This window comes from Rhodofomes roseus (assembly GCF_022264815.1).
Source record: "Rhodofomes roseus strain CIRM-BRFM 1785 chromosome Unknown C8Q71scaffold_44, whole genome shotgun sequence".
Taxonomy (NCBI): Eukaryota; Fungi; Basidiomycota; class Agaricomycetes; order Polyporales; family Fomitopsidaceae; genus Rhodofomes; species Rhodofomes roseus.
This window is the reverse complement of record NW_025953000.1, coordinates 147,147-171,322: the sequence shown is the minus strand read 5'-3', so window position 1 is coordinate 171,322 and position 24,176 is coordinate 147,147. Positions and strand designations below refer to the sequence as shown.

The window sequence follows — 24,176 nt, the reverse complement described above, 5'->3', positions numbered from 1 at the left end:
CTCTACGTACCATATTTGTATTTTTGGCTGACCTTCGCGAGGAGGCGCGTTGCCCTCGATCGCGCCACGAACCCTTCACGTGACCGCGTCGCGGAAGCCTGGGGGGCGCTAATGTTTAAATCACCGCTCTTCCCTCCTCCGTACCCTCGTCCCTCCTCTCTCTCTCTCTCTCTCCCCTCCTTCGTGGACGTTCGATTGCCGAACTTCACATCTCCTCACTGAGCCGGTGTTCGAGTAGCCGAACCTTGCTCATCCTCTCGCTTGACGTCGACTCTCGAGCTTTCGATTGCGATCCTCGAGTTCGTCATGGCTGAGCCGTCGACCCCCGCCCCAGCTGCTCTCAGGTTCCGTTCGTCTCTCTGGGTACCCTCGGAGTACGACTTCCTCCCGGCTGCGCGCTCAATTCGCGACGCCAGCTGGAAACACTTCGTCGCTCACAAGGCTATCAGGTCCGCGGTCAGTCTGGGTAACGGGACGTACGCGGTGTCGCCCAACGCGACTTACGTCCCCGCTCTGCCCCCGAGCCATACGGACCAGGAGGAAATACTATCGGATGGGCGACGTGGTCTGTTCGAGCCGGGATATCACCCGCAGTACTGGAACAACGCCAGCGGGCACTTGCCCTTCATCTACGAGATCCCCGAAGGACCGGAGGGACGCGATCCCGCCTTCGTCACGATTGACTGTCGGAGACGCGGAGTCCCTGTGACTTTCCGAGCCTCCAACAATGGCAGCGGGAAGGGTCTCCCAATCCGCGAGTTCGTCGAAGCTCTCCAAGCTCTCTACCGAGCTGAGCTTGAGCGGGCAGAAGGGTACTTCCTGAAAGATCGCGAGCCTCCACTCGCTCTCAAGCTGCGACCCGCGCAAGTGCAGGAGGTCTTCATCAGCCTCCCTTACAATACGACGGTGTTGTACGAAGCCCGGAAGAACGTCGCGGTGATCCAACGACACCTGCTGGAGCTGCGTGGGTACTCAGCTCGCTCGTACCTGCAGGAAGCTTTCGATGCGGGGAGGTTCTCTATCCCTCGCTCGGAAGCCAGTGGCAAAGGGTGCTGGGTTAGAGAAGGGAACGACGAAATCCTCAAACGTCTAACTTGGTTCGGGGTGCCGGTCTGGTACGTCTCTCGCGCCGCCACTCCCGCCCCTGGGCGAATACTCTCCTTCGCTCCCCTCGACTGTCGCCTCTCGCTCGACCCTTGGGACGAGGCGGAACACGGTCCCCGAGTCCACATCGGGAAGAAGACGAAGAAACGTCTTGCGCAGGAGAAAGCCGAACAGGATGACGCGGACGAGGACTCGGATTTCTTCTATCCTCCTCGCAGCCGACCGTGTCTCCCCCTTCCCACTCCGTCCAGCAGTAGTCGAGCGCCGCGGACCCCTGCGCCGGTTCCCTCCCTCCTCCCTCCATCATTGTCGGACGAGGAGGGGTGGATTAACCACCCACCAGTCTCTCCCCTCCCTGTCCCTCCGGAAGAAAGGATCCTTCTTGGCAGGACTCCCTCGCCGCGAGCAGGGTCCCCTATGGTGATCTCCCCCCCGCGCCCGACACGCGTGAGCCCAGCCAGGAGGGAGGAGAGCAGGACTCCGATACCTTCCGCTCTGGTCGTGAACGATCGCGAGTCTCGGGGACGCGTTCGACCCGCCGAACCGTTCCCTAGGACCCCGATCCCTCCTCGTCGCCGACCATCCCCATCGCCGCGCAGGATGGAACTTCCTCCTGGAAGACCGTCCCCGCCTCGCCCGAGGTCCCCCAGGCGTACTAGACCAGCGTCCCCCCCACGCGGGAGATCCCCTGCCCGACTCGGCGAAAGACGAGACTATGGCAGGCTGCGTCTCTCTCCTGTTCGTTGGCGCCCTTGGGAACGGAGGCCCCGTAGTCCTCCACGTCGCTGCAGCCCCAGAAGGCGATCCCCTTCTCCCCGGACCAGGGTGCCGCACGCTGGCCCAAGTCGTCAGCGCTCCCGGTCTCCTAGGTCTGAACCGCCTGCAATCCGTCCCGGTCCGAGCACCGCACCCTCCGCTTCGATCAACCCCCGGCCCTCTGAGTCCCAACGTCCCCCTCTCATTGAACGCCTCGCATCTCGACCCCCCGAGCAGAGCCTCTCCTTGATCGACCGGATACAACGCGCTTCCCTCCTGTCACGACTGCAGGAAGCAGAACTCCCGGGACGTACCGAGCTTGAGCCATCCCCATCAGGAGCGCTGATCGATCGAATAACTCGCCCGTTGAGCGAAAGGATCAGCGACGAACGCATTGCGGGAGAAGGAGAGGCGCCCCCCGAGGAACAAACGTATTCCCAACCACCCGGAATGGTTGAGGAAGACGTCGAGGTCGTCACCCTAGCCGCTCCCGCCCCGACGGCGAGCGAAGGGCTCCACGTCGTGCAACTGCCGTCTGGTATTCCGCTGAGGACGCGCCTCCCCATAACCACGGGCGAGGAAGCCATCGCGTACCTACGCGAACCATTCGAACGAGGTTCTCAATCGCCAGCATTCAGGCTCAGGGACGAGGACGATTACGGTCCGGAACCCTTTTACCCACCCTCCGGCCAACATCCGGTTCCCCCCCCGCACCTCCTACTCGCCGCTGGAGACGAAGGCTACCTAGCGACTATCCTGTGGCTGAAAGCGCGCGGACCATGCCTCGCCGGACTCTCGGCCCCGCCTCAGCAGTGGGCCACTTCTAACTCGAAGCAGTGGCAATCTCGCCTTCGCGGTGCCAAGCCCTTGCAGGTCGCCGCGCGCAGCATCCCCACGAGACCTCTCCCGGACGACGTCATCTCCCCCTTTCGCAACCCACTCCCGCACGAGCGCGAGAACGAAACCTGGGAGCTTCGAACGTTCCATTTCCGACTGGACTTCGAACGCTTGGCGCAGCAGATGCACCCGGGCATCCAGGCGGCCTCCAGCAGTACCGCAAGAGGTACGATCTGGGCCGGCATCCGCGACCGTATCCGCCGCGTCTGGGGGGCTGGGACGACTCTATACCCGTCGACACTCGAACCTCGCTACTTCGACAACGAGGATGACCTGGTGAGGCTGCGTCACTGGTTCGCCCTGGGACGGTTGATGCTGGAGTGGAACCTTCGACCCGACCTCGAGCACGACCTTCAAGTCGCGATGGGGGGCTCTGTGACGGATGCGGCGGACCGCATACGAAACGTATTCATCACACTGTATAAACGACAGTTTAATAATCGCGACCCGCAGGTCTTCACGCCTCGTACATATTAAAATACTAATTATGTAGCACTTACCGTACTTAAATTGTATCTACTGTACACGCGTGACGTAGAATACCCGGGAGCGCGCGCCCGGGAAATAGACGCCTTCTTCTTGCTCTCAAACTACCTCGTACGCTTGCGACTTACCGCACCGTCCGAGACTGAGAGCCCTAAGGCGATACCCGCTGCCCGCGCTCCTCGCCGGGTTAGCCCTCAGAGTGAGCTCCTCGCCACTCTGAGTAAGTCGGCTCCTCGCCGCTCTTCTAGACGAGCTCCTCGCCGTCTAGCCACGTGGACTCCTCGTCCACGTACGAACCTCTACGCGGACTCCTCGTCCAGCGAACGACCTGCTAGACCAACGTCTAGTTACGACCTAACGACTATCGACTGGGCCACTTAGTGCCCACTAAAGCCTCGACGGTTAGACGGCCCGTCCCCTCTGCGAGCAGACGAACCACCGTCTCTCACAGTACCGGGAGGGCAGCGCATTGAGCGCTATCATCGCCCGCAGTGGAGCGGGGATGTTGATCCCTTCGCCCGCAAGCTTGTCAAACGCAGCTGCGATGTTAGCGAACGTCGGGTTCGGGTGCTCGTTCGGAGGGATCCGAGCATTGATCGCTGTCCTAAACTCCTTGTAAACACCGGCGGGGGTCTGCTTGTCATAGAGCGCCTTCAGCTCGTCCCAGAGGGCCTTGCTGGTCGTCTTGTTCTTGACAGCCGCCTTGACGGACGACGTCAGCCGAAGACGGATCGACCCCTGTGCCTTTTGATCGCGCTGCAGCCACTCGTAGTAGACTGAGGGATTCTCTGTGTCCAGAGTAGGCTGGGGCCAGGTCGAATTGACAATGATCCAGACCTCCTGCGCCATGAGGAAGGCCGACATGGATTCACATCAGGAAAAACACTTCTAACTTCAGCAGTCTTGAATGAAGAACACCTGATCTTAATCAATCTTTCACAACTTGTGTTCCTCAATTAAGTGCACCATGTGCATGAAGACTGCTGAAGTTAATTATAGTACCTTTGAGAAATTTGTCTTGTGCCCAAGTTGGAAGATATGCAACTTTAGTTCTGCAGATTAAGACACATAAGTACACATTAGTTGGAAAATGACCTCTTAACTAGAAAATATGCATGATGAGATGTCAGATTGCTCAATATGAAGACTTCACCAAGATTTCACCTGACAAGTTAACACATACTATATCTGGCAACAGTAATGGGGTACAAATAAAGATTATTTGTTTTTCCCTGTGATTATGAGTATATTACCCTACTTACAACAGATGCTGTGGTCAAAGTCATATTGTCAGGGATTTGGACATATTTGACCTGTTAAGGTTGAGAGACAGCAAAAGAACACTTAAGCATGCAAAGTGAGACAAGAAGCCTGCCCTTGAGCAAATTATGAGTCTACACAAGGTCTGCAAGGCAACAGATAGTGCCAAGAAGAAATGAGGCCAGTCTGAGAGCCCAGGGATGCACAGGGGCTGGGCTAACAGGGGGCAGCAATTGCAGATTTCTCTAAGTCCAGAAAGATAGTCAATATAGGTTATTGTAGAAGGGAACAAGCACAGGGACCTATGGTGTAGTGGTCACAAGTTTGTGCTGAGAGTGTGGGAAGTTAGTTTAGCAGGTCAGGGGTTCAATTCTGGGAAATGGCAGATCATTTTGGGCGACATTTTTGCATCTGGGATGCCTGTTATGACAGCATATGCACAAACACAGCAGAATCATGAGAGAAGTCACCCCAGTAATGATGAAAAAACATCATTCTTGCTTGGAATGAGTGTTTACTTTGGTTACTTAATGGAACTTAAGTAAGACAATTTAAGAAATCGACTTACCTTAAGGCTCTTGTGGCACATAGTGACACATAATGTCACTTTTGGCTCTCCACAAGACCACTTAAGACACGAACGTTTTTCCTGATGCAGCCCAGGCGCGGTAGTTGGAGCCATCGAGGATGGGGACAGCGGTGAAGAGGGTGTTGGAGGCCATTGGTAGAGGGTTTGAAGTGATAAACTCGGTAAATGGGGAATACTGACAACAATGTCGTCAGCCCTCTACTCAATGACGAGTGCAGCCTTAGAGGCGCAACCACCGCTATGGTGCATGTGCTGGGGGTAGCAGCAACAGAGTTGCGCTAAGACCTGCAGCGATGTACGCGCATAGTCCCCCCCTGGCTTCAAGCCACTAAGGCGAAGCCACAGGTAAGCTGGTGCGCACACTGAGACGCAGCCAGTGAGGCGCAGTACTCAGGCAGTGACCAGGGCTCATAACCTGTTGAGCAGGCAGCTCCACGCAGTGGTGCGCCCTCACAACTTACCTGCAAGGTTGCTGATGCTTGATGCACAGGCAAGTACTTCGACTGAAGGTACTGGGGATTGAGCTACGCTACTGGGGTCCTTATATACATGAGGAGACCGCTTATCTAAGCTACTGTATAGTACGTTCCCACGACATACAAGGTAAGTGGCGTAGCCATGTGATAACACACAGATGACATCATAGATGACATCACGGACCCGGAGCTTCCCATAGAACCGGTCCGGCCTGTGATTGAACCCGGCAGCCCGGTAGGCGCCTTCCTAGTTCAACATGCAGTCCAGACTGCGGTCCGAGACGAGCCCTGGAATATCATCCGGCAGTATGACATGCGGTACCTCCCTCTGCTCATCATTGTCCGTCGCGCATTCCAGTCCTTTACTGCGCAGATGTGGGACATGCTAAACAAGATCTACTTCACGTCGAGAGGCGAACCGGAAGTGAACACTCTGGAACAGGCAATGAAGGCATGGTCATTGGGCACCGTCTTCGACTCGATTACAAAAGTCAGCTGGGACGCCATCAACACAGGATGCTGGAAAAACATCCGTGGGCCGAAAGAGGTGTCATTCAAGGACAGGGTCAAGATGTACTTTCCCGAGAGCCAGGAGATCGCATCCAATTCGGCTGCACTCCGCCCCTTCTACCTCCTCAGGACAGGCTACCTCTCGCGCTTTTGGCGTGACATCGCTGAGCTTGACGAAGAAGAGCGTCAAGACGTGTATGACGAGCTGGGTGAAATCTTCTCGAGTATTCAGTGTCTTCCGGCTACTCGTATCAGCCGTAACGATGGGGCCATTCTTCCGGGAAATACATGGCAAACCATGAACGGCTCCATACACATTATCACAAACCCTGCGCACTACATGATCAAGGGTATTGGCGAGGAGCGGAATGCTCGCAGAGCGCAACGGAGCTCTAGGGCAGTGGTCTCGGAGCGCGCAGCTCTCGAGCGCCAGCTGGAAAGGCAGGCTGTGCCGCAGAAGGACAGGGGGAGGATGATCAAGGCGGCCATCGGCAGTAAATCAACCAGGGAAAAGAAGATGGAGGAAAGGCGGTCTAAGAAGTCGAAGAATATGCGGGCGCCACCAGGTGCTAAGAAGCAGGGCTCATCGTCGAGTTCGAGTTCAAGCACCAGCGGAGATGGGTATTATTTGGATGAAGAGGGTTCAGAATAGGATGTAGACTGTACGCAATTTGTGTCATATCCATGTACACAGATCTTGAATGCAATGTATGACCATACAAATGCTAGCTAAGATGATTGTAGGGCATAAGAGTATGGTAATGAGGCGTCTTAGGACGCATCCCAGGTGCTAGAACGGTGTGTAAATGGCTTGGTCAGTGCCGGAAAATCCACAATATCGAAATCACTTACCCTATTTGCGCCCCAGGACCCAGTCCAATGGGGGAAGTCGTGGGACACCAGGTACCCACCATCTCCGGCGGCGCCCAAGCACGTGGATTGGAACCGAAGACATGATCATGTCAGGGCGTACAGCAGGGTGTGCTTTACGCCACTTCCGCCTTTGCTGCTCCGGCGTCAAGACCACCTTCGCCTTCTTCTGGTAACGACTGTAACAAGCGAATAAGTGACCGATCTAATGATACAAAAAATCAATACATACACGGGCAAGTCATCCTCAGCCTTGCGCTTCAAGGACGTCGGCTTCTGGGGCACCACAGCCTTGTTAGAAGACATTGAAATGTTGTCTAATCGACTGTTAGCTTGGCTTGTAACACTTAACAATGAGATTTACTTACTGTTGACGAGGGATGGTGGGGGAAGGAGGGAAAGAGACGAGTGGGTCGGTCAGACAGCAGCCAGGTTTATATACCACCCTCAAGGTGGTGCACATGATCATAACCGGGGATGTTGCCACTGATGGGCCATGGTGTTTGACAAAAAAGGAAAGGCTCATGTTGCGCCTATGTCGAGCGAGACCGTGGCCAAATATGGTGCAGGAATTGAAAACCAGCTTAGTGCACGTAAGGAGTTCATATTTCAATAGAAGGGAACAATACAGATGTGGTAGATCATTGACACAGATTATCGGACTTAACAAGACGGATAAATTGGCCTCAACTTATATGACAGTATACGAGCTGGCTCAGATCATCGTAAGGCATAAGGGTACAGTACTAAAGTGTCTCAAAGGGTATAAGACGTCTCAAGGGCTCAGCCTCTGTAAATGACTTGTTCAGCGCCGGAAAATCCATAATATCAATATCACTTACTGTTCTTTCCGTCCAAGAACCCATTCGAGCGTGGGCAGTGGCTGGACACCAGGCTCCAACCATCTCCAACGATGCCCAATGACATGGATTGGAACCGCACACAGGACCATGTTAGGCCTTGCAGCTGGGTGTGTCCTGCGCCGCTGACGCCTTAGCTGCTTGGCCGACAGGGCTACCTTCGCCTTCTTCTTGTGACGGCTGTAGCAGGCCAATGAGTGAACAATCTAATGCTTGAATTAACAATCACTTACACAGGCAAATCGTCCTCAGCCTTGCGCTTCAAGGACTTGGGCAACTCAGGCACCACAGCATTGTTAGAGGACATTACAGTTCTGTCTTATGGACTGTTAGCTTGGATTGTGATGCTTAGATATGAGAATTACTTACTGTCGATGACGGATGGTGGGGGGAAGAGGGAAAGAGACGAGGGAGGCGGTCAGACAGCGGCCAGGTTTATATACCATCCTCATAGCCATGCACATGATCATAACCGACGAATTGGCCGCTGATGGGCGGTGGTGTTTGACAAAAAAGGAAATGCACTTGTCTTGAGCCAGACCATGGCCAAATATGGGCGAGGGAAATGAAACTCAGTGTTCTCTAGTGGCCATGGCCCTCCCCCTCGGCTGACAGGCCGCCAACAGATTAAGAATGGCTGCAGACATGGGTCCCAGATTTGGTACCCGTATTCCTACATAGGAATGGACCATATTGACGATAAGGAATCTACCCCGAGATCGTAGTGGTTCAAGTGGTCATTACCTCCCCCCTTGGCTGGGATGCCCGCCAACCAAACAAGAACGGCTGCAGCTATTGCTCCCAAATTTGGTACCCGTAATCCGACATATGAATGGACCATATTGACTATAAAGAACCTACCCCGAAATCATAGTAGTTCCCATGCTAGTGGTCATGGCCTCCCCCCCTTTGCTGGGATGCCCGCCGGCCGAGCAAGAACCGCTGCAGCTATGGCTCCCAAATTTGGTACCCATACTCCTACATATATATGGACCATATTGACTATAAAGACCCTACCCCAAAATCGTAATGGTTCACATGCTAGTGGTTGTGGCCTCCCCCCTTGGCTGGGATGCCCGCCAGCCAAGAAGGAACGGCTGCAGCTATGGCTCCCAAACTTTGTACCCATGGTCCTACATACCAATGGATCATATGAGCTATAAAGAAGCTACCCCCAAATCCCCTTCCTTGGTCTCCTAGAATATGCCCTCCTGCCCATGGTACGCATTTTTCGCCCATAGCACCGGCATCAGACCTCCAATCGCCAAGCGGCTTGGCACCAATGTTCACACATACAAATGAAGCATTTTGCTATAAACAAGCTTCCTGCCAAGTGCTGTTGTTGTGGCTCTGCACATAGCAAAAATGCGCCATTAACAAAAAGAATTGCCCACTGCTCGAAAACCGGTCCGCCAATTTCCCTGAAACTTTGCACCCATCATCTACATGATATAGACGTCCTACATACCAACTTTCAGCCCGAAATTCCGGTACCCTCTTTTGTAATTAATTCCTAACTGACCCCTATTAAACACTAGGTCTAAATAGTACAGTAGTAATAGTGATGGCGGATATAATAGCAACGATTGGTATGCAGAAGACAGTAAAGGCGATGATGACAATGAGCGTGACTATGTGCACAGCGCAAGCAAGCTCAGTACTAGTAGACCAGCACCGGACGGTTCAACCGTCCCACAGAGCTCAATGAATGCTAACGAAACCAAATAAGGTGTGAGAGAGGAGGAACACAGTCCGTGCGGTACTCAGCACTTGCTGCTCTCGTCGGGGAAGCCCGCAGCGGAGCGTATTGCGTCAAGGAGGATGTCCTCGTAGTCGCTGCCCGCCTCCCACTGATCGCGAAGCCGCGGAGGTTGTTTTTTGCAATGAAGCCACCCTTTGCCTCGAATGATTGCGCGTCGTCGAATGAGACCATCACCTGCGAGGTCTGGTTGTACACAAACGGCTGTGTGTCTGTAGCAGTTAGTCTATGGCATCCATGATGCTGGCGGCAGAAGGACTCACCGTCTGGCTCAGACTGGCTGCACCAGTCAAAGATGTAGTGGATGCCGTCGGCGGCGGAGCCGTTCACGTTCAGGAAGCCCGCGTTGATGAGGCCCCAGAGGTCGAACACGCCCGAGGGGCCAGAGACGACGCCGCAGACATCCGTGTTGGTCGCGTTATCCGAAGCATCGCCAAGCGGCTGCTCCGACGTGTTGAATGCAGGGTATATGTTGAGTTTGTTCGACGTGAGCGCCGCAATGGGGTCCACATAGTACGAGTGGCCGTAGCCCGCGACACCGAGGACGATCTGGTGCGCCGGCATACCTGTGGCGGTCCATGCGGCGAGCGCGCTGACAGCGCTGCCCTCCGCCTGCATAGCATTCGTGCACGTGTCGTTGAGCGGCACATTGGGGCCCAGTGAGTGGCACTGTGGTGTTACAGCTGCCGTGCACGTCATGGTTCATCACGTGAATCCAATTGAGCATGGCAGTGAAGTCGGAGACATCGCTGACGGAGCTCCCGTTCGCGCCAACCCAAGGCGTGGCTGGCACAGAGGCGGTCACGATGAAGTCGGGCGCAACCCTCGCGCAGAAGGCCTGTAGGAACGTGAGGTAGTTGGCAGTGTCGTTCTTGGATACGGCGTTGCAGCTGATGCCCTGGTTTCCGGGATATTCCCAGCTGTGTTGATTGTCAGAAAATGTTGTGGCAACGACAGCGTGACACGCACACGAAGTCAATGCCATCCAGCCTGTATTGATTTGCAAAGCCAACAATCACTTCGACAAAATTAGTGATGTTGTCCTGCGTTGCCATGTTCTCCAGACTCCGAGAACCCGGTAGAACCCACCCCCCAGCCACCGATAGACACCAAAGCTTTCACGTCCTGTGAGGCGTTATTCCTCAATGAATGCAACCTGCGGATATACCTGCAGCACTTACATTACCGTGAGCCATGGACACAAACTGCAGCAGAAGTTCGGGATCAGAGCCATTGAGGGAGACGTTTGATGTAGGCCCTGTTGCACTACGGAATCATCTTGTCAACAAGACAGTAATTGAGTGAATGCAACAGGTTGGCCAGTATTGTTTCAATGGCCAGCGAAGAGATTAAACATAGCATCCCTTCATACACTGGACTCCACTCAATGTGAAGTTCCATACAAGTCAATATGATTCACCGGGACAATGGCGAGATGCGCGTGGCTGAGGAACCGCAGGGGCCATAAACAGGACTGCCCAAAGCATTCCACTGTAGTCTCCGCTCTTACGGGTCCATGATATGCATCCATACGGTGCTCATACACCACACCATCAAAGCTCTCTTTCCACGAAAGGCACGACCAAAAAAGAGGCAGACCACTCACGCAAAGGAATAAATGAGGTGGGTGTACTTGTCCCAGCTCACGTTGTTCAGCGTGAAGTCCTCGGAGTGCCATCCGGTATACCACGCCGCCACGACCATGTCAACGGTCGAGTTTGTCGAGTTTGCAGGATCAGTTGAAGCATCCCGAGCGGTGAAAGAGAAACCTGTTGCATGGACTGCAGGAAGCGCGAGCAAGCCCAGAGAGAGGAAGGAAGGAGTCCTACATAAGTAGCGGGCAACCGTACGGTCGCTCCCAGTGCGTCCTCGAGTCAGAAGTCACCCGGTCCATCGCTTGTGCGGGTGAGCCACATGCCGGAGGGGGTGATAGTCTGGAATCCGCGGATTGGATAGGAGGTCTTGGAGGTACTGCGTGTGGCCAGCCAAGGGGCAAACTACCAACAATTATTTCTCTTACAATTGAGCACCTATTCCTAAGGTGTATCACGCTTCCACCCAGCACTTGGTATGGCCACAGATGCCAAAGGATGTATCTGTCCAGCCTGCTTTGGCCGTGCCAAAACAGATAGAGACCCCTGTAAACTCACCTTCCTGGAGGAAGGTAAGCTGTCATCTCCACGGTCACTTTGCCCACTTTCCATCCGCAGCCTAAATCCCCCATTGCTTACGGAATGAATAACAGGAGAGATTGGTGATGACCTTGCCCAAAGCAATCTGGAAAGTATCCAACCTGTCCACGTCTTGTCTCGTTCTATACGTTCGCGCTCCTCTCGCCGCCGCTCGAACACTGCTCGATAACGCTCGTAGCTCTCGCGGAAACCCCGGTCGACGCGCGATGAGAAGATAAGCTCACCGCGCGGATTAGAGGCCGGTGGAATGGGCGGAATAGGGACGGAGGAGCTACGTTTGGTGCGGCTAGAAGGGGGTGAAGGGGAGCGGTGGCGAGGCGGAGCGGCGGGAGCGACTGATGATGATGTTGATCGAGGAAAGAGTAGAGTAAAGGGGTTGAGAAAGGCAGGCAGCTTGGAACGGAGTGGAGGCTGGCGGACGTTCAAGTACATGTTGAAACTTCGGAGGGCGCGGTTCGCATGCGGCACATACCTTCTCGCAAACAAGGGTGCCATGGCCGAGGTTAAACATTTGCGAGACATGAACAATAATGAACATACCGGTTTGCATATCCTATCTTCTCGCTATACATCCCGGAGGCGAAAAAGAGCACCAGAGTCGTCACACTGACAAACAGACCCGTAGTGAAGTACGGGTGAATGCTGATGTCTGTGCGCTCCGCGTAAAGATCCGAGAACACTGCGCGGAGGAGCACCGCGTAGGGGATTGACAGGACGTTGGTTTGGAGTAAGACTTCGCTCGCGAGGAAGGTAATGATAACAAGCAACTGTGCGAGGAACACTGAAAGATGTCAAGGCATCAGCAACAGACGACCGGCGATACAGCTGATACATACGCTGGTAGCGACGCTTTCTCCGGTTAAGGGAAGCGGCGTTCGTCTTGAGGCGCTCCTCGAAGAGCAGGAGATCGCGGTATGTCGCTGCGTCGTAAGCAGGCTGGAAATCGCGACCGCTAGACTTGGAGGACGAACGACGCGCCATCGCGTGTGTGTCGGCCGTCTGCGGTGACGAGGCGGCAGCAGAGTTGAGCAGACAAAGTCGGCGAGAAAGGCTGGATGGCGGTCGACGTGCACAACGGACAGACTCAGACTCAGAGCGCGCCTCCCCTCTCACGCGCTTGTTGGACCACATTTGACTGTACCTCAATGTGTTCTTTCTCTCATTCTACTTGCACAAACCGACCGCAAGTGCGCGTCGACAGACGCTGTAGCTAACAGCTCATAGACATGTACGGACGCGGTCGAGAGCACCGATGATAGCATTGACCAAGGACGACATACACAACGAGGAGATCATGTACCTTCACCTCGTCTGAGACGTTAGAACTTCGGAAGCATCTCCTTGAGATACTCAGCCTGTTTCCTTCTCAGACCCGCCTCTTGTACCTTGCCACGCCCACTCCATATGCGTCGCTCCGCGGCAGGGCCGTATATGACGGTGTACTCGTCGAGGATCTCGTCCTCGGTGGGGACGACGAGGCAAGCGGCACCGATCACGCAGTACGAGGATATGCGAACGGTGTGGTGGACTCTTGCGCGGGCAGAGATGGTGTTGAAGTTGCCGATGCTAGGGCATTCGACACCTGGGATGCGTTAGAGATGCGCGGGACGAAGAGCGGCGCAGCGACTCACGGCAGCCTATCTCGAAGAGATTGTCATCGCCTATGCGCATGACTTCTTTGCGACTGCAGGGACAGTGAGCGGTCGCGAGGCGGGGGAGGGGAGCACTTGCCGGCTGACGAGGATGACGCCCTCCTCGACGATGCAGCCGGCGCCGATGACTATGGGGCCGGCGATGGCAAAGATGGTCGCCTTTGGATGGATGATGGTGCCTGCGCCGACGGTGATGTCGCCCTTGAGCTCGACGTCCTGACAGACGACGGCCTTTGAGTGGATGGTGAACTTGTCGCGGCTGAGACGGTCAGAGGAGTCAGACACTCGGGCGGACTGCGCGCAGGACGGGCGGATGGCACATTGGGGGCATGCTGGGGGCTGGCGACGGCGAGGACGACGGGTGCGACGCTGTGCGACGACGACGACGACTCGCACGGTGGTGGCGGAGGAGAAGGCGACGCGGGTGGCTCTGGCGCTCTTGACCCGATACCACGAAGGCGCCGTCGCGGGGCTCTGTTGTCTTCCTCTTCTCTCCTCGTCCTCCTCTCGCCGCCGCCGCCGCTCATGTACCCGTCCGACGTCGCTCCGTCCGCCCTCCAGGAAACCACGCGCCATACGACCTTCGCCAAGGACCGCTTCCCCAATGTCGTCTGGGAGCTCTTAAACGAGCATGGCAGCAGTGTCCTCAATTCGGTGCATCGGAGCTCGCCCACTTACCCCAGAAGACTCGCCATGCCATCGTCAAGGGTCTCGCCAAGAGGTCCAATACCGTCCTAAATGTCAAGCAAGAAGGTGGTTTCGACTGCCTCGAGCCTTGGGCTGCGACGGAATTCGCTTCCGGTACGCTGCAACCTTCCAAGTGTTTGCCACTTGACTCTCAACACACCCGACAGAACTGGAGCTTCCGTTGAATGCGCTCGTCGTCGACGCTCAGCCGCGTCCGTCTCCGTGTCGCTCCTACGGACACTACGGCCATCTACCTCGCCGAGGCACTCGTCGATCGCCCGTGCAAGTCGAAGTAATGCGCCTGCCGGAGGGGATGACAGTCCAGACGGGATGGGTATCGGGGGCACTGCGTGCAACCAGCCGCTAAGTCCTGTCGCTCCTGCCTCGTCTCGTACGTGTGCGTGCGCGCTCGTCCCCTCCGCTCGTTTATCTAGTCGCTTCCCACTCTCGGTCCTTCATGATCCGTACGCTCGCCGTTCCTTGACAAGAATCCTCACCGAAAACCAGCAATTGACCGCCCGTTGCGCCATGGCCTTCAAGACCCGACACCCATACTGCGCTGTTCCTCCGCCCGCTAGGCGACGCTCTTGTCTCGTCTCATAGTCGTTCCTGCACGGTCGCCTCTTCTGCTCGTCATCCTTGGGGCTCACCGCTGGTTCCCAGTTCTCGCGCTTTGAGCACTCGACGGGCTCGATGCCAGAACTGCTTAGCCGCTGCTTGCTCCTTCTAGCAAGGATCGTGTCCCGCGCTGATACTGCGCCTGCAATGTCGCTGGCGCAACGGAGGTTTCGTAGCCGCTAGTCCTTGTTGTCTTGCCTCCGCTGTGGCCCTTGTCAGACTCGCCTCCGCCGCCACTGCTTCCGCATGCTTACACTAGGTATACATTGTCTTACGGCGATCTTCTGCGTCGAACAACCTCCACCGGCTCATTATCAGGCGTTCTTCTCCTCTTGGTCACCGGCTGGGACCATGCGCGTGTCCCTGCCGGTACTTGTGTACCCACGGTTGGCCAACCGCGCGTCGCTCGCAGACCCAAGCGTTCAATGCGGACATGACTCGCGCTATCGAGGCAAGCCTTCCCAAAAGAACGGAGACTCCAATGACACTCGATCACGGCTCGTGCTTGTCGAACGGGCCACGATGCCTTAAGCGCAGTCGCATTGCCGAACGTGCGCGGGAAAATCAAGCCTCAATTCGAGGACTATCGCCTCTACGTATGGTATCGACGTCCGTCTGAAGTGCGTTGCCTGCTGTCCATTAACGTCCGACCTGAGAATGACGTGACCGAGCACAGATTCGCATACTGACATGTGCGTGCGATTACAACGACCTTTCAATCATTACATGGCAAAACCGTCTGACTCGACGCCCAGGACAGACACGCGCGTCTCAGGTCCACCGCCACCACCCTTCGACTACCCTGCGTGAGCCTAGAACCTGGTGCGTGACGCGCTGCGGTCAGTCTGTAGGCTAGAATCTAATCTCTCGTGAAGTGTTGTTCAAGTGGCAGGCAACGGCGATTAGCTGCGTGGCCAATACCAGCGGTGAGCTCTGACAAGAGATGTAGGTGCAGTGGGTCGCGCAGGGCGTTCGTTGGTGCCCACCCGAGGTGCTGTCGGAGACATTCTCGACGCGTGCTATGCCGTCGTGGAGGGACCGGTAGATGGAGGGCACGAGCGGGGGTGGCATGCCAGTGGGTAGCATACAGCAATGCACGGCATCCAGGTGCGTGCGAGTGCGAGACGTCGAGTACCCATCCCGTTACCGTACGCGTCGAATGACCACGCTGTCTTTCTACTCCTCCAGGTTTCTGAGCCCGAGTACGGCACTCCCTCGTACTAGTCAGGCACCTGTGTCCAGGCGGCGCACAGCGATCTGCACACCAAGTGCACGCACCGACTTCGAGGGTCATTGCACAAGTCAGAACTGGTACTCAGGGACAGGTAGTGAGGGCCACGACGTCGACACGGATCCTGGCTGTGCCTTTCGAGCACATGGACAGTAAGAGACGCAGTGTTGAAGAACGCTGCAGCGGTTCATCTGATCAGGAGTTGTGTGCCTCGAGTGGGTGGTACTTTGTCGCCAGGCACGGCGGAAGGTTAATTGAGCAGCGGGACCGAAGGCCCGACGGCATGACGCCGGGGCTGAAGGGTTGAGTAGCCTGCCAAACAGGGCGGGACGACTTCCGAGAGCTGTGGGTGGCTGCGTGGCGGCTCTACGCTTCCCGCCCGATCGTGGTCGATCGCAGTGCCACCGCCGCCGATCGGGCACGCTCTCCCCAGCCGCACACGAGCTGCACTCTCGCTCGGCCGATGCACGCTCACGTCCAGCGCGGGCGGGGCTCGACAGCGCGCCCGGCCTACCCAACACTGGTCCGTGGCCTTGCCGTGGCCCGGTGCATTCTGGGGGCGGGACACATGCGGTCGTGCGTGCCAAGACCAGGAACCATCAGACCCCATGGGCCTGCCCACGGGCTAATGCCTGCTAATGCTTCCAGCTCATGCGGGGTCGCTTGGCGGGCGATAGAATGCTCGAGGGAGGGCGCCCCCAAGGCGCCCCGCAATCTGGGTGAGTCTGATGCGCATGCTCCCCCGCTCAGCTGACCACCGCCCATCAAATTACCCGCCTTGTGAGCCCCTGCCTCGCGGTCCGCCCGTCCCCAGTCCTGCCCATCGTCCGGTCAACGGACTCCGGAAGTGTTCCCAATAAAAGGCCCCGTCCGCCCGCCATTTTCGAAGCCCCCGACTCCCGCTCCCGGTTCGTCCTCCCCCCCGACAACCCAAGTCGCGTCCAACAGCCAGGTACTCGCCATGGGCAAAGGCTACAGTCCCGCCATCGCGGGGAACCCGTACATCGTCGGTCAGTTGTTTTGTCTGCCGTCGCCCGCTATCTGCTCACCCTGCCCCAGGGTCCTTCGCATGTATCGGCGGTGGTCTCTTCGGACTGGACATTTCGTCCATGTCCGCGGTCCTCAATGTGCGTTGACCCATTTCTCTTCTTCTGTCGCCCATATCTCACTATCGCGTCCATAGAACCCCGCCTACAATACGTACTTTGGCAACCCGGACACAACTAGGCAGGGAGGCATCGTCGCCTCCATGCCCGCCGGCTCCTTCGCCGGTGCCCTTGCCGTCACCTACCTTGCAGACAGAATTGGTCGCAAGTGGACCATCATCAGCAGCGGCTGGATCTGGGTCCTCGGCTGTATCCTCCAGTGCGCGTCTCAGGTAGAGTTAATATCTTCTATCCGTCTTGTCCTGTGTCCTTATCCTGCTGTCACGCCCAGAACGTCGCTATGCTCATCGCTGGGCGTGTCATTGCTGGCATTGCGGTCGGTATTGCCTCCTCCGTCGTCCCCATCTACCAGTCCGAGATTACTCCTCCCGCCATTCGTGGTCGGCTCGTCTCGATGCAACAATGGTGAGCCGCTCAATTCTCTATATCTGCGCGTCCTCTGAGGCGCGTTTGTCAGGTCGATCACATGGGGTATCCTTCTTCAATACTTCGTCGAGTTTGGTTGCTCGTACATCGACGGAAACGCTTCATTCCGGATCCCCTGGGGTCTCCAGATGATACCCGCCATCGTTCTTTCCCTCGGCATGCTCTTCTTCCCTGAATCTCCGCGTTGGCTCATGGATCGTGACCGGTGCGTGATTCTCGGGCACACCATTTGCATCTTGCACTGACAACGACGCCCCTTCGCGCAGCGAATCAGAGGCTCTGCAGATCCTCGCCGATCTGCACGGCGGTGGCGACACGACGACTCCGCTTGTCGTGCTCGAGTTCGACGAGATCAAGGAGCAGGTGACCTTTGAGCGCACCCAGGGCGCAAAGTCATATCTCGACCTCTTCAAGCCTGGTATCGTGCGCCGTGTCGGGCTCGGCATGTCACTCCAGATGTGGTCTCAGCTTTGCGGCATGAACGTCATGATGTGCGTGTCCATCCTCACTGGTTATTGAGCGACAGCTAAACGCGGGGACCGCTAGGTACTACATCGTCTATGTATTCGAGGGTGCTGGCCTGACGGGCCGCCGCGCCAACCTCATCGCCGATTCCGTGCAGTATGTCCTGAATGTGGCCATGACCGTTCCGGCTATCATCTACGTCGACCGCTGGGGCCGTCGCCCGCTCCTGCTCGCCGGCACGGCGCTCATGGGTATGTGGCTCTTCTTGGTCGGTGGTCTCCAGGGCGGCTTTGGACATTGGGGCACGCTCGACGGTAACAGTGAGTGCTCTGCGGCTCGATGCGTTTTGTTTAGCATGTGCTCACCCAACCGCGCGCAGAAATCTGGCTCGTCTCGGGCAACGACCACGCGACAAAGGCGATCATCGTGTGCTCGTATCTCTTCGTGTGCTCGTTCGCGGTGACGATGGGGCCAATCTCGTGGACGTACCCTGCGGAGCTGTTCCCGATGCGCGTGCGCGCCAAGGCGGTGTCGGTCTCGACGGCGACGAACTGGGCGTTCAACTTTGCTCTCGCGTGGTTCGTGCCGCCCGCGCTGTCGAACATCGCGTACAAGACGTACTTCATCTTCGGCACGTTCAACTTCGCCGCGTTCATCCACATCCTGTTCTGCTTCCCCGAGACGGCCGGGCGCACCCTCGAGGAGGTCGAGGCCATCTTTGAGCAGGGACATGCGTTCACTGCGTGGCGCATCGGCCGCGACGTGGGCAAGGTGGACCTCAGCCACGCGCACGCGTTGGACGAGAAGCACGAGGTCCAAGAGGCGGGCTCACTCGAGGAGAAGGCGTAAGTCTCTGCTGTGTTCTCTCTTTTAATTGCATGTGCGATATATGTACACGCCCTGTATCCTGTAGCAGCTGCTTACCGATTCGCGCAAGGCGACTTACTTCGCTACGATTATAATGATGACATCTGTACCAGACAGAAGCCAAGGGATGGTTGCGCTTCTCTCCGCCAGAAGGCAACAGGTGTTAGAGAACGCCAAGACTCGATGTGCGCTAAGTACTTAGTCTCATACCAAGACCCTCCACACGGCACTAGTGTGCCGAACCTACGACGTGCTCCGCCTGCGCATGCTTCTTCGGAGAGAGGCCACTAATACATCCTGGTCACAACGTCTCAGCATTATTGTGCGTTGATTGTGCATGAGAGCTGCTCAAAGAGCTCGGTCGCGTTCTGTAGAACTCCAGTGGAAATTATAAATGACGATTGATTCTCGTGGCTCTCAAGGGGTTTCAGTGGGTTGCTCAACATGAGCGACCGCGGCAATGTATATATAGTCTCGAGCTACAACACAATCAAGTGGCGTGAATCGGCGGATTCCAAACGGGAGGTACAAGACAGTGAAGAGTATAGTATGTTAGGACTTCGGTGGAGGATACATCTTCAGCCAAGATCGACGTACACTCCTCCATCTCGCGTAACACTTTGTCCAGGTACTCCGCTGCTGCGCCAGACAGATGCGCGATGCGACAGCATGCGACATGGATGCTCAGATACCGTATACGTAGACTCGGCAGGGGCAGGTTATTGTTCCCATGAGCGGTGAATGGACTCGTGGAGAGCGAGCAGCATGGATTCGGGTAGGCGCGTGTCTGTCTTGCACGTCGAGTCCGACAACTTTGTCATGGAATGATTGACGGGTCGTTGTGATTGGAGTACTTCGCGGACATGCATTCTCGGATCTATTCTCGGTTGTGTCATGCTCAATCGAACCTTGTCAGTGGTCAGAAGAACGCAGCTCACCTCAGACGGACGTCGACACCAAACATAGAGGCGATAGACCTCGAATTGAGGCTTGATTTTCTGGCGCACGTTCGGCAATGTGACTGCGCTTGGGACAGGCTCGTGGCCCGCCCCAGTGCGGTTGGACGAGGACGCGGCGTCGAGGAAGCGCACCGTCACCGACGCCTAGGCCTACCTAACGACCCACAACGTTACTCCTCTCTCTCGCGCCCATCCAGTCGCCACCGCTACCTTCGTTACACGCCGCGAAAAACTTCCTCAGCCATACAGTCCGCATATGCAAATCGCTTCCCGCCCGATGGAGTCGCCCTCTCCCTGGGGCGAGAGGCCCTCGGCGCTGGCTGACAGTAGAACATTAGCCCTCACTCGAAAAGAAGATGCGGTCAACCATTGGTTCCTTACCATCTCTTTCGTCCCTTCCTGTGACCCGGATGCGTACGCACGCACGATGCCCGTCAGTTACTATGATGCAAGACGTTGAAGAGCGTATGCGAGGACATCCCCAGACGTCTCATCCTCAGCCAAAACACTCAGCCTCCCATGTCACGAAACACTGAGTCAAGATGCTCCGCTGCGCCGGACATATGTGCGAGGCGACCGCAAGCTGCCTGGACAGTGAGATACTATCATACACTGGGCAGTGGCAGGCTGCGACTGCCGTGGGCAACGAATTGGGCTTTTCCGGGACGCCGTAGTCTTGATGCCGTAGATATGGTGCGAGGATGACCTGATAACAATTGCCTGTCGCAAATGAGTTATAGCTGAAGGGCAAATTTGACGATAGGAAACCTCACCTCGTCCGCGACTGCTTCAAGCCAAAGCTCCATGTCATCGAAGACTTTATGGAGACCTACATCGAGTGTCAAGATGTTCTCCAGGCGATGGAGTTCGGTCTTCTCCAAGAGTACTCGCTTTGAGTTCACGGTGGACGTCCTCATACCGAACAGGATCGTCCGCACTGAGGCAACCTGGTGCTCCTGCTGTTTTTTCAGCTACACCCGTCAGTACTCTATATGGCCAGGACACCGACACGTACTTTGGCTAGAGCGGAGCTGTTTGGCGGACAAAGGAGGAGGCAGCGCGTCTTGAGGCGGAAACGCGTAGCTTGCGAGGCGCTCACGTGGCCGTGTCTGTCCGCCCTTTCCTTCGACCGCCAGTTGTACTTAACTTATGTCTAACGGTAACCTGTGTCGAACCAGCCTACGTACGCGTACCACGACTCGCGCACAACGTTCTGTCTCTCGTAGGCCCCACGCAATACCACTACGCTGCCGACACCGTTCCACTCACCCCCAAGAGCCCGCCTCATCTTCAGATTGGCCAAATCCCATCTCCTCCTCCTCTATTCTCGTCCGCTCCAAATCTACCTTCGAAGCATTCGCTTCGAGGCATCCGGATCCTCATGAGCTCAGCGAGCCTTCCGCGGACGTCTCGCGCTTCCTGATACACCTCAAGGCGACCACGTCGCGCGCACGACGGGCCACGCACGCGATGTGGGCCTGGCGGAGCATATCTGCCACACACGGCGTCCGCTCGTGCGCGGACGACGGCGGCGAGGCTGGCGCCGGTAAGAAACTGGAACGCTTGTTGGAGCTCTCGGCATGCGAGAACGTGGTGCTGGTCGTGTTCCGGTGGTATGGGGGCGTGCAGCTTGGGTCGCAGAGGTGGAAGTGCATCTCGCAGGTGGCCAAGGAGGCGTTGGAGGCGGGCGGATTCCGTGGCAGCCCGTCTGCGAAGGATGGCGCGAAGCGACGGTAGACTGAGGCGATTTCAAGTGCGTGTATCTCCTCCACTCTCACTGGTACGTGCGATTGATTCTTGAAGATCGGTTTAGCATTTTTGGTAAACTTGTCGCTTTGCGGCTCTTCCGAGCTCGCCGTCGTCAGTATGCTGGGGCGTTAAGTAAATATTGGTGATGAACACTGAACGCGCGTGGGCCTCTGATCATGGCTTTAACTATGGGTCGTCGTTCCCACCATGACACGCGCTCTCCAAGTAGAGGTGAGTCTCCTCCACCAACTTCGTAATGCGATTTCTCCCAAACTGTCTCCCCCAGTATGCGTGTCGTTGGGTACACGGCCTTCTGACCCATCTTTACCTCGTGCGCTGCTCGTATGTCAGTGTACCACGAGCACCGAGTATGAAGCGTCTGATGCTTTCCAATTCTTGAATACGGATGCTTGTGACACATCGACGTTGAACGGCATGTTGACAATGTCCCTTACCTCTCGATGAGATATGTGATGAGTGGTCGTCTCGCTCCATACAGTTTGAACGGCATCCAACAAAACTGCCACCGCTCATTGTGTAGCATGAGAATTGGCCAAGTTCTGAATCTGCTAAGTATCGGGCTTGACAACTTGCATCTTCAGTCAACTTCCGCAAAGATGGTAGAGCCGCTGATAGTGATACGATAGGACCGACGCGCTCGCACTCCGCCGTGGTTCCGAAGGTCTCCGGGTAGCTCACCACAAAAAGTAGATGGTGGGGATCTTGCATGCCTGTGCCCTCCGCAAGATAAAGGGGCACGGCAGTAACGATGGCTTGCTCGGTGCTCGGAGTGCGGCTGGTCCCCTCTTCGACAACGCACCAAGCAAACATCTCTATTTTGCTGTTCTATCGCAGTATCTTACCTGACGTCGGCTGCGCCGATCGTACCCTGCGATACGTTGAGCGCACACATTGAGTCGAGGGTTTTGACGGTGAGTGCCCATGGTTTGCTTAACCACGGCCATTATGATGTCTACATACTGCTTCAGGACACGATCTGCAACATTGTCTACATCCACGACATGCTATCGCGGACACGGCGCTCGCCTCCACAGGGTACGCGGACTTCGCGAGGTACACCAAGTTCGCAACAAAATGCTCAGTCCACGGGATGGTCTGATGGTTGTCCCAGATCTCTGGAAAATAACATCGTATATATATCCCATCTAGAGAAGGACGAAGATGGTGCAAGTACCAGCCATGGGCCCGAAGGCTGCACATGCCGAGCAGCCGAACAGGCGGGCCCGTGCAAACGCCCGCCCGCCCGCGGCGCTTCGCAGCGGCACGGAGGGTTCCCTCCGTACCCTTACTGTGTACTCACTCTCTAGCACTTGGCGAACAATACCGCTGTGGCTTTCTCGCAGCAGCCGTGTGGCATCGTCAGCGCCGTGGCTGTGTTGACTAGCATAGTGTAACACCGCTACGGTGTTACGACCCACATGTCTTTGCTTCCGCGGCGCCCTTAGGCGCCGCGTGTCTTGTTTGGTCTCCTTTCCGCTTTCGGTAGTCGTTCAAGTTCGAGCGTCCTGCGTTGCCTCTTCTTTAGTTCTTACTTCGGCAACGCAGGTACGTGATATATCCACACTCCATGTACATACAGAGTTCTTACTTCGGCAACGCAGTTTGTGCCAGTTCTGTCACGGTTCGCCGAGTGAGTGCGGATCCCCGCCCGCGCTACACTTTTTTTTGAACTGCACACGAACTACGGAGCTGTTGGAGTGTGAAACCGTCCCGCCGTCGCCGTCTCTCTCTAAATCTCACTCTTTCTGCCCAACCTGCCTTCCCGCCGTCTACCGTCAATAACTACTTCGCTTCTTACGCGTTCCCGCGTACGAACGAACACGGATAATTCAGCCGCTCGGGTGGACGCCGCCACCCCTGGAAGGGAATCTGATTCCTCTTCGCCCTTATCTGCCGTAACGCCGCTGTCCGCGCTCTCTGAGAGTCGTGTGGACGAATTGATAGAAGCACTGGAGGAAGAAGCCGCGCGGAACAGTACCGCCGGCGAGATTGACGCCCCCAGACGCTCACCGCCGCGCATACAACCCTCTCCTACTCCCTCTCTGTCCTCTTCCTCCTCGTCTTCCTCCTCAGACGACTCCTTGCTAGTATCCCCGTCGAATATGGCTCCTCCGGTCTCGGAACTCAAGGCGACTAGCGCCAATGCGGCCGTCTCGCAGGCCTCCCAGAAACATGCTCCCGTCGTAACTCCGGGGAAGCTCACGCCGGCCGTCCTGCTGCAGTGGGAAGCCTACTGTGTCGCGTTCTTCCGGAAACAGAAGATCGGTGACGCAGACAAGGTCGCGGAGGTCGCGCCTGGATTCCAAGATGAGCTCATCCCACATTCATGAGCGGACCATACCCATTCCTAACGGTACACCCGGGCTGCATATTCCCCATTGTCAACGGAAACCCGACGCCGGCCGGAGAAATGTGTCCGGAGGTTGCAAACCCACCGGCCGGCACCTGAGGTGCCCATTGTTAGCAGACTGGCCGGTCTTGTTTTGAACGGACTGGCCGATGGCAGGGAAAATCAACAAGTGTTACTGAACAATGGTCCGGAATTTAATCTATGGTTGTAAATGGACCGGCCGGAG

General features: G+C 56.4%; 10 protein-coding genes across 10 annotated transcripts; 6 read left to right on the top strand and 4 right to left on the bottom strand.

Annotated features, from left to right (window-relative positions):
* Positions 1 to 306: 306 nt before the first annotated feature.
* C8Q71DRAFT_728367 (uncharacterized protein) lies at positions 307 to 3,624 on the top strand (the record flags this gene model as incomplete). Its single annotated transcript, XM_047921953.1, has 3 exons — positions 307 to 3,223; positions 3,296 to 3,463; positions 3,512 to 3,624. 3 exons carry the CDS (start codon positions 307 to 309, stop codon positions 3,622 to 3,624), a joined length of 3,198 nt encoding a protein of 1,065 aa, XP_047772593.1.
* A 2,317-nt stretch (positions 3,625 to 5,941) lies between these two features.
* Positions 5,942 to 6,730, top strand: C8Q71DRAFT_728366 (uncharacterized protein; the record flags this gene model as incomplete). The annotated part of the gene is made up of 1 exon (XM_047921952.1): positions 5,942 to 6,730. One exon carries the CDS (start codon positions 5,942 to 5,944, stop codon positions 6,728 to 6,730), a length of 789 nt encoding a protein of 262 aa, XP_047772592.1.
* Positions 6,731 to 6,788: 58 nt separating this feature from the next.
* On the bottom strand, positions 6,789 to 8,115 carry C8Q71DRAFT_912086 (uncharacterized protein; the record flags this gene model as incomplete). Its single annotated transcript, XM_047929172.1, has 5 exons — positions 6,789 to 6,868; positions 6,931 to 7,127; positions 7,181 to 7,265; positions 7,939 to 7,988; positions 8,042 to 8,115. 4 exons carry the CDS (start codon positions 8,113 to 8,115, stop codon positions 6,932 to 6,934), a joined length of 405 nt encoding a protein of 134 aa, XP_047772591.1. The 3' UTR covers positions 6,789 to 6,868; position 6,931.
* Positions 8,116 to 11,212: 3,097 nt separating this feature from the next.
* C8Q71DRAFT_792018 (uncharacterized protein) lies at positions 11,213 to 12,913 on the bottom strand. The gene is given in 4 exon segments (XM_047925392.1): positions 11,213 to 12,231; positions 12,300 to 12,540; positions 12,596 to 12,800; positions 12,814 to 12,913. The coding sequence occupies 3 exon segments, from the start codon at positions 12,738 to 12,740 to the stop codon at positions 11,604 to 11,606; spliced, it is 1,014 nt and encodes a 337-aa protein (XP_047772590.1). The 5' UTR covers positions 12,741 to 12,800; positions 12,814 to 12,913; the 3' UTR covers positions 11,213 to 11,603.
* Positions 12,914 to 12,941: 28 nt separating this feature from the next.
* C8Q71DRAFT_792015 (trimeric LpxA-like protein) lies at positions 12,942 to 13,749 on the bottom strand. The gene is made up of 4 exons (XM_047925391.1): positions 13,732 to 13,749; positions 13,491 to 13,670; positions 13,391 to 13,443; positions 12,942 to 13,341 (listed from the first exon to the last, which is right to left on the bottom strand). Exons 1-4 carry the CDS (start codon positions 13,740 to 13,742, stop codon positions 13,079 to 13,081), a joined length of 507 nt encoding a protein of 168 aa, XP_047772589.1. The 5' UTR covers positions 13,743 to 13,749; the 3' UTR covers positions 12,942 to 13,078.
* Positions 13,750 to 13,843: 94 nt separating this feature from the next.
* C8Q71DRAFT_451352 (uncharacterized protein) lies at positions 13,844 to 14,972 on the top strand. The gene is made up of 2 exons (XM_047918621.1): positions 13,844 to 14,212; positions 14,266 to 14,972. Exons 1-2 carry the CDS (start codon positions 14,043 to 14,045, stop codon positions 14,699 to 14,701), a joined length of 606 nt encoding a protein of 201 aa, XP_047772588.1. The 5' UTR covers positions 13,844 to 14,042; the 3' UTR covers positions 14,702 to 14,972.
* A 1,488-nt stretch (positions 14,973 to 16,460) lies between these two features.
* Positions 16,461 to 19,186, top strand: C8Q71DRAFT_792008 (general substrate transporter). The gene is made up of 8 exons (XM_047925390.1): positions 16,461 to 16,957; positions 17,007 to 17,074; positions 17,131 to 17,325; positions 17,385 to 17,518; positions 17,571 to 17,744; positions 17,806 to 18,030; positions 18,086 to 18,324; positions 18,384 to 19,186. The coding sequence occupies exons 1-8, from the start codon at positions 16,909 to 16,911 to the stop codon at positions 18,851 to 18,853; spliced, it is 1,554 nt and encodes a 517-aa protein (XP_047772587.1). The 5' UTR covers positions 16,461 to 16,908; the 3' UTR covers positions 18,854 to 19,186.
* A 175-nt stretch (positions 19,187 to 19,361) lies between these two features.
* Positions 19,362 to 20,747, bottom strand: C8Q71DRAFT_718780 (uncharacterized protein; the record flags this gene model as incomplete). The annotated part of the gene is made up of 2 exons (XM_047921252.1): positions 19,362 to 19,683; positions 20,599 to 20,747. The coding sequence occupies 2 exons, from the start codon at positions 20,745 to 20,747 to the stop codon at positions 19,362 to 19,364; spliced, it is 471 nt and encodes a 156-aa protein (XP_047772586.1).
* Positions 20,748 to 20,937: 190 nt separating this feature from the next.
* C8Q71DRAFT_792005 (uncharacterized protein) lies at positions 20,938 to 21,886 on the top strand. The gene is made up of 2 exons (XM_047925389.1): positions 20,938 to 21,583; positions 21,644 to 21,886. Exon 1 carries the CDS (start codon positions 20,980 to 20,982, stop codon positions 21,565 to 21,567), a length of 588 nt encoding a protein of 195 aa, XP_047772585.1. The 5' UTR covers positions 20,938 to 20,979; the 3' UTR covers positions 21,568 to 21,583; positions 21,644 to 21,886.
* Positions 21,887 to 22,275: 389 nt separating this feature from the next.
* On the top strand, positions 22,276 to 23,930 carry C8Q71DRAFT_851877 (uncharacterized protein; the record flags this gene model as incomplete). The annotated part of the gene is made up of 5 exons (XM_047926774.1): positions 22,276 to 22,511; positions 22,569 to 22,653; positions 22,712 to 22,958; positions 23,126 to 23,145; positions 23,434 to 23,930. The coding sequence occupies exons 3-5, from the start codon at positions 22,762 to 22,764 to the stop codon at positions 23,928 to 23,930; spliced, it is 714 nt and encodes a 237-aa protein (XP_047772584.1). The 5' UTR covers positions 22,276 to 22,511; positions 22,569 to 22,653; positions 22,712 to 22,761.
* Between the last annotated feature and the right edge of the window lie 246 nt (positions 23,931 to 24,176).

Coding starts and splice junctions, on each gene's coding strand:
- C8Q71DRAFT_792018 (XM_047925392.1), bottom strand. CDS start 12,740: ATGGCGCGTCGTTCGTCCTCCAAGTCTAGCGGTCGCGATTTCCAGCCT. Junction 12,541..12,595: donor GAGAAAGCGTCGCTACCAGC/GTATGTATCAGC, acceptor GACATCTTTCAG/TGTTCCTCGCACAGTTGCTT. Junction 12,232..12,299: donor AAGATAGGATATGCAAACCG/GTATGTTCATTA, acceptor GTTTGCGAGAAG/GTATGTGCCGCATGCGAACC.
- C8Q71DRAFT_792015 (XM_047925391.1), bottom strand. Junction 13,444..13,490: donor GGCGTCATCCTCGTCAGCCG/GCAAGTGCTCCC, acceptor CTGTCCCTGCAG/TCGCAAAGAAGTCATGCGCA. Junction 13,342..13,390: donor TCTCTTCGAGATAGGCTGCC/GTGAGTCGCTGC, acceptor AACGCATCCCAG/GTGTCGAATGCCCTAGCATC.
- C8Q71DRAFT_451352 (XM_047918621.1), top strand. CDS start 14,043: ATGGCAGCAGTGTCCTCAATTCGGTGCATCGGAGCTCGCCCACTTACC. Junction 14,213..14,265: donor TGCGACGGAATTCGCTTCCG/GTACGCTGCAAC, acceptor CACACCCGACAG/AACTGGAGCTTCCGTTGAAT.
- C8Q71DRAFT_792008 (XM_047925390.1), top strand. CDS start 16,909: ATGGGCAAAGGCTACAGTCCCGCCATCGCGGGGAACCCGTACATCGTC. Junction 17,326..17,384: donor TCCTCCAGTGCGCGTCTCAG/GTAGAGTTAATA, acceptor TGTCACGCCCAG/AACGTCGCTATGCTCATCGC. Junction 17,519..17,570: donor CTCGTCTCGATGCAACAATG/GTGAGCCGCTCA, acceptor CGCGTTTGTCAG/GTCGATCACATGGGGTATCC.
- C8Q71DRAFT_792005 (XM_047925389.1), top strand. CDS start 20,980: ATGTCTAACGGTAACCTGTGTCGAACCAGCCTACGTACGCGTACCACG.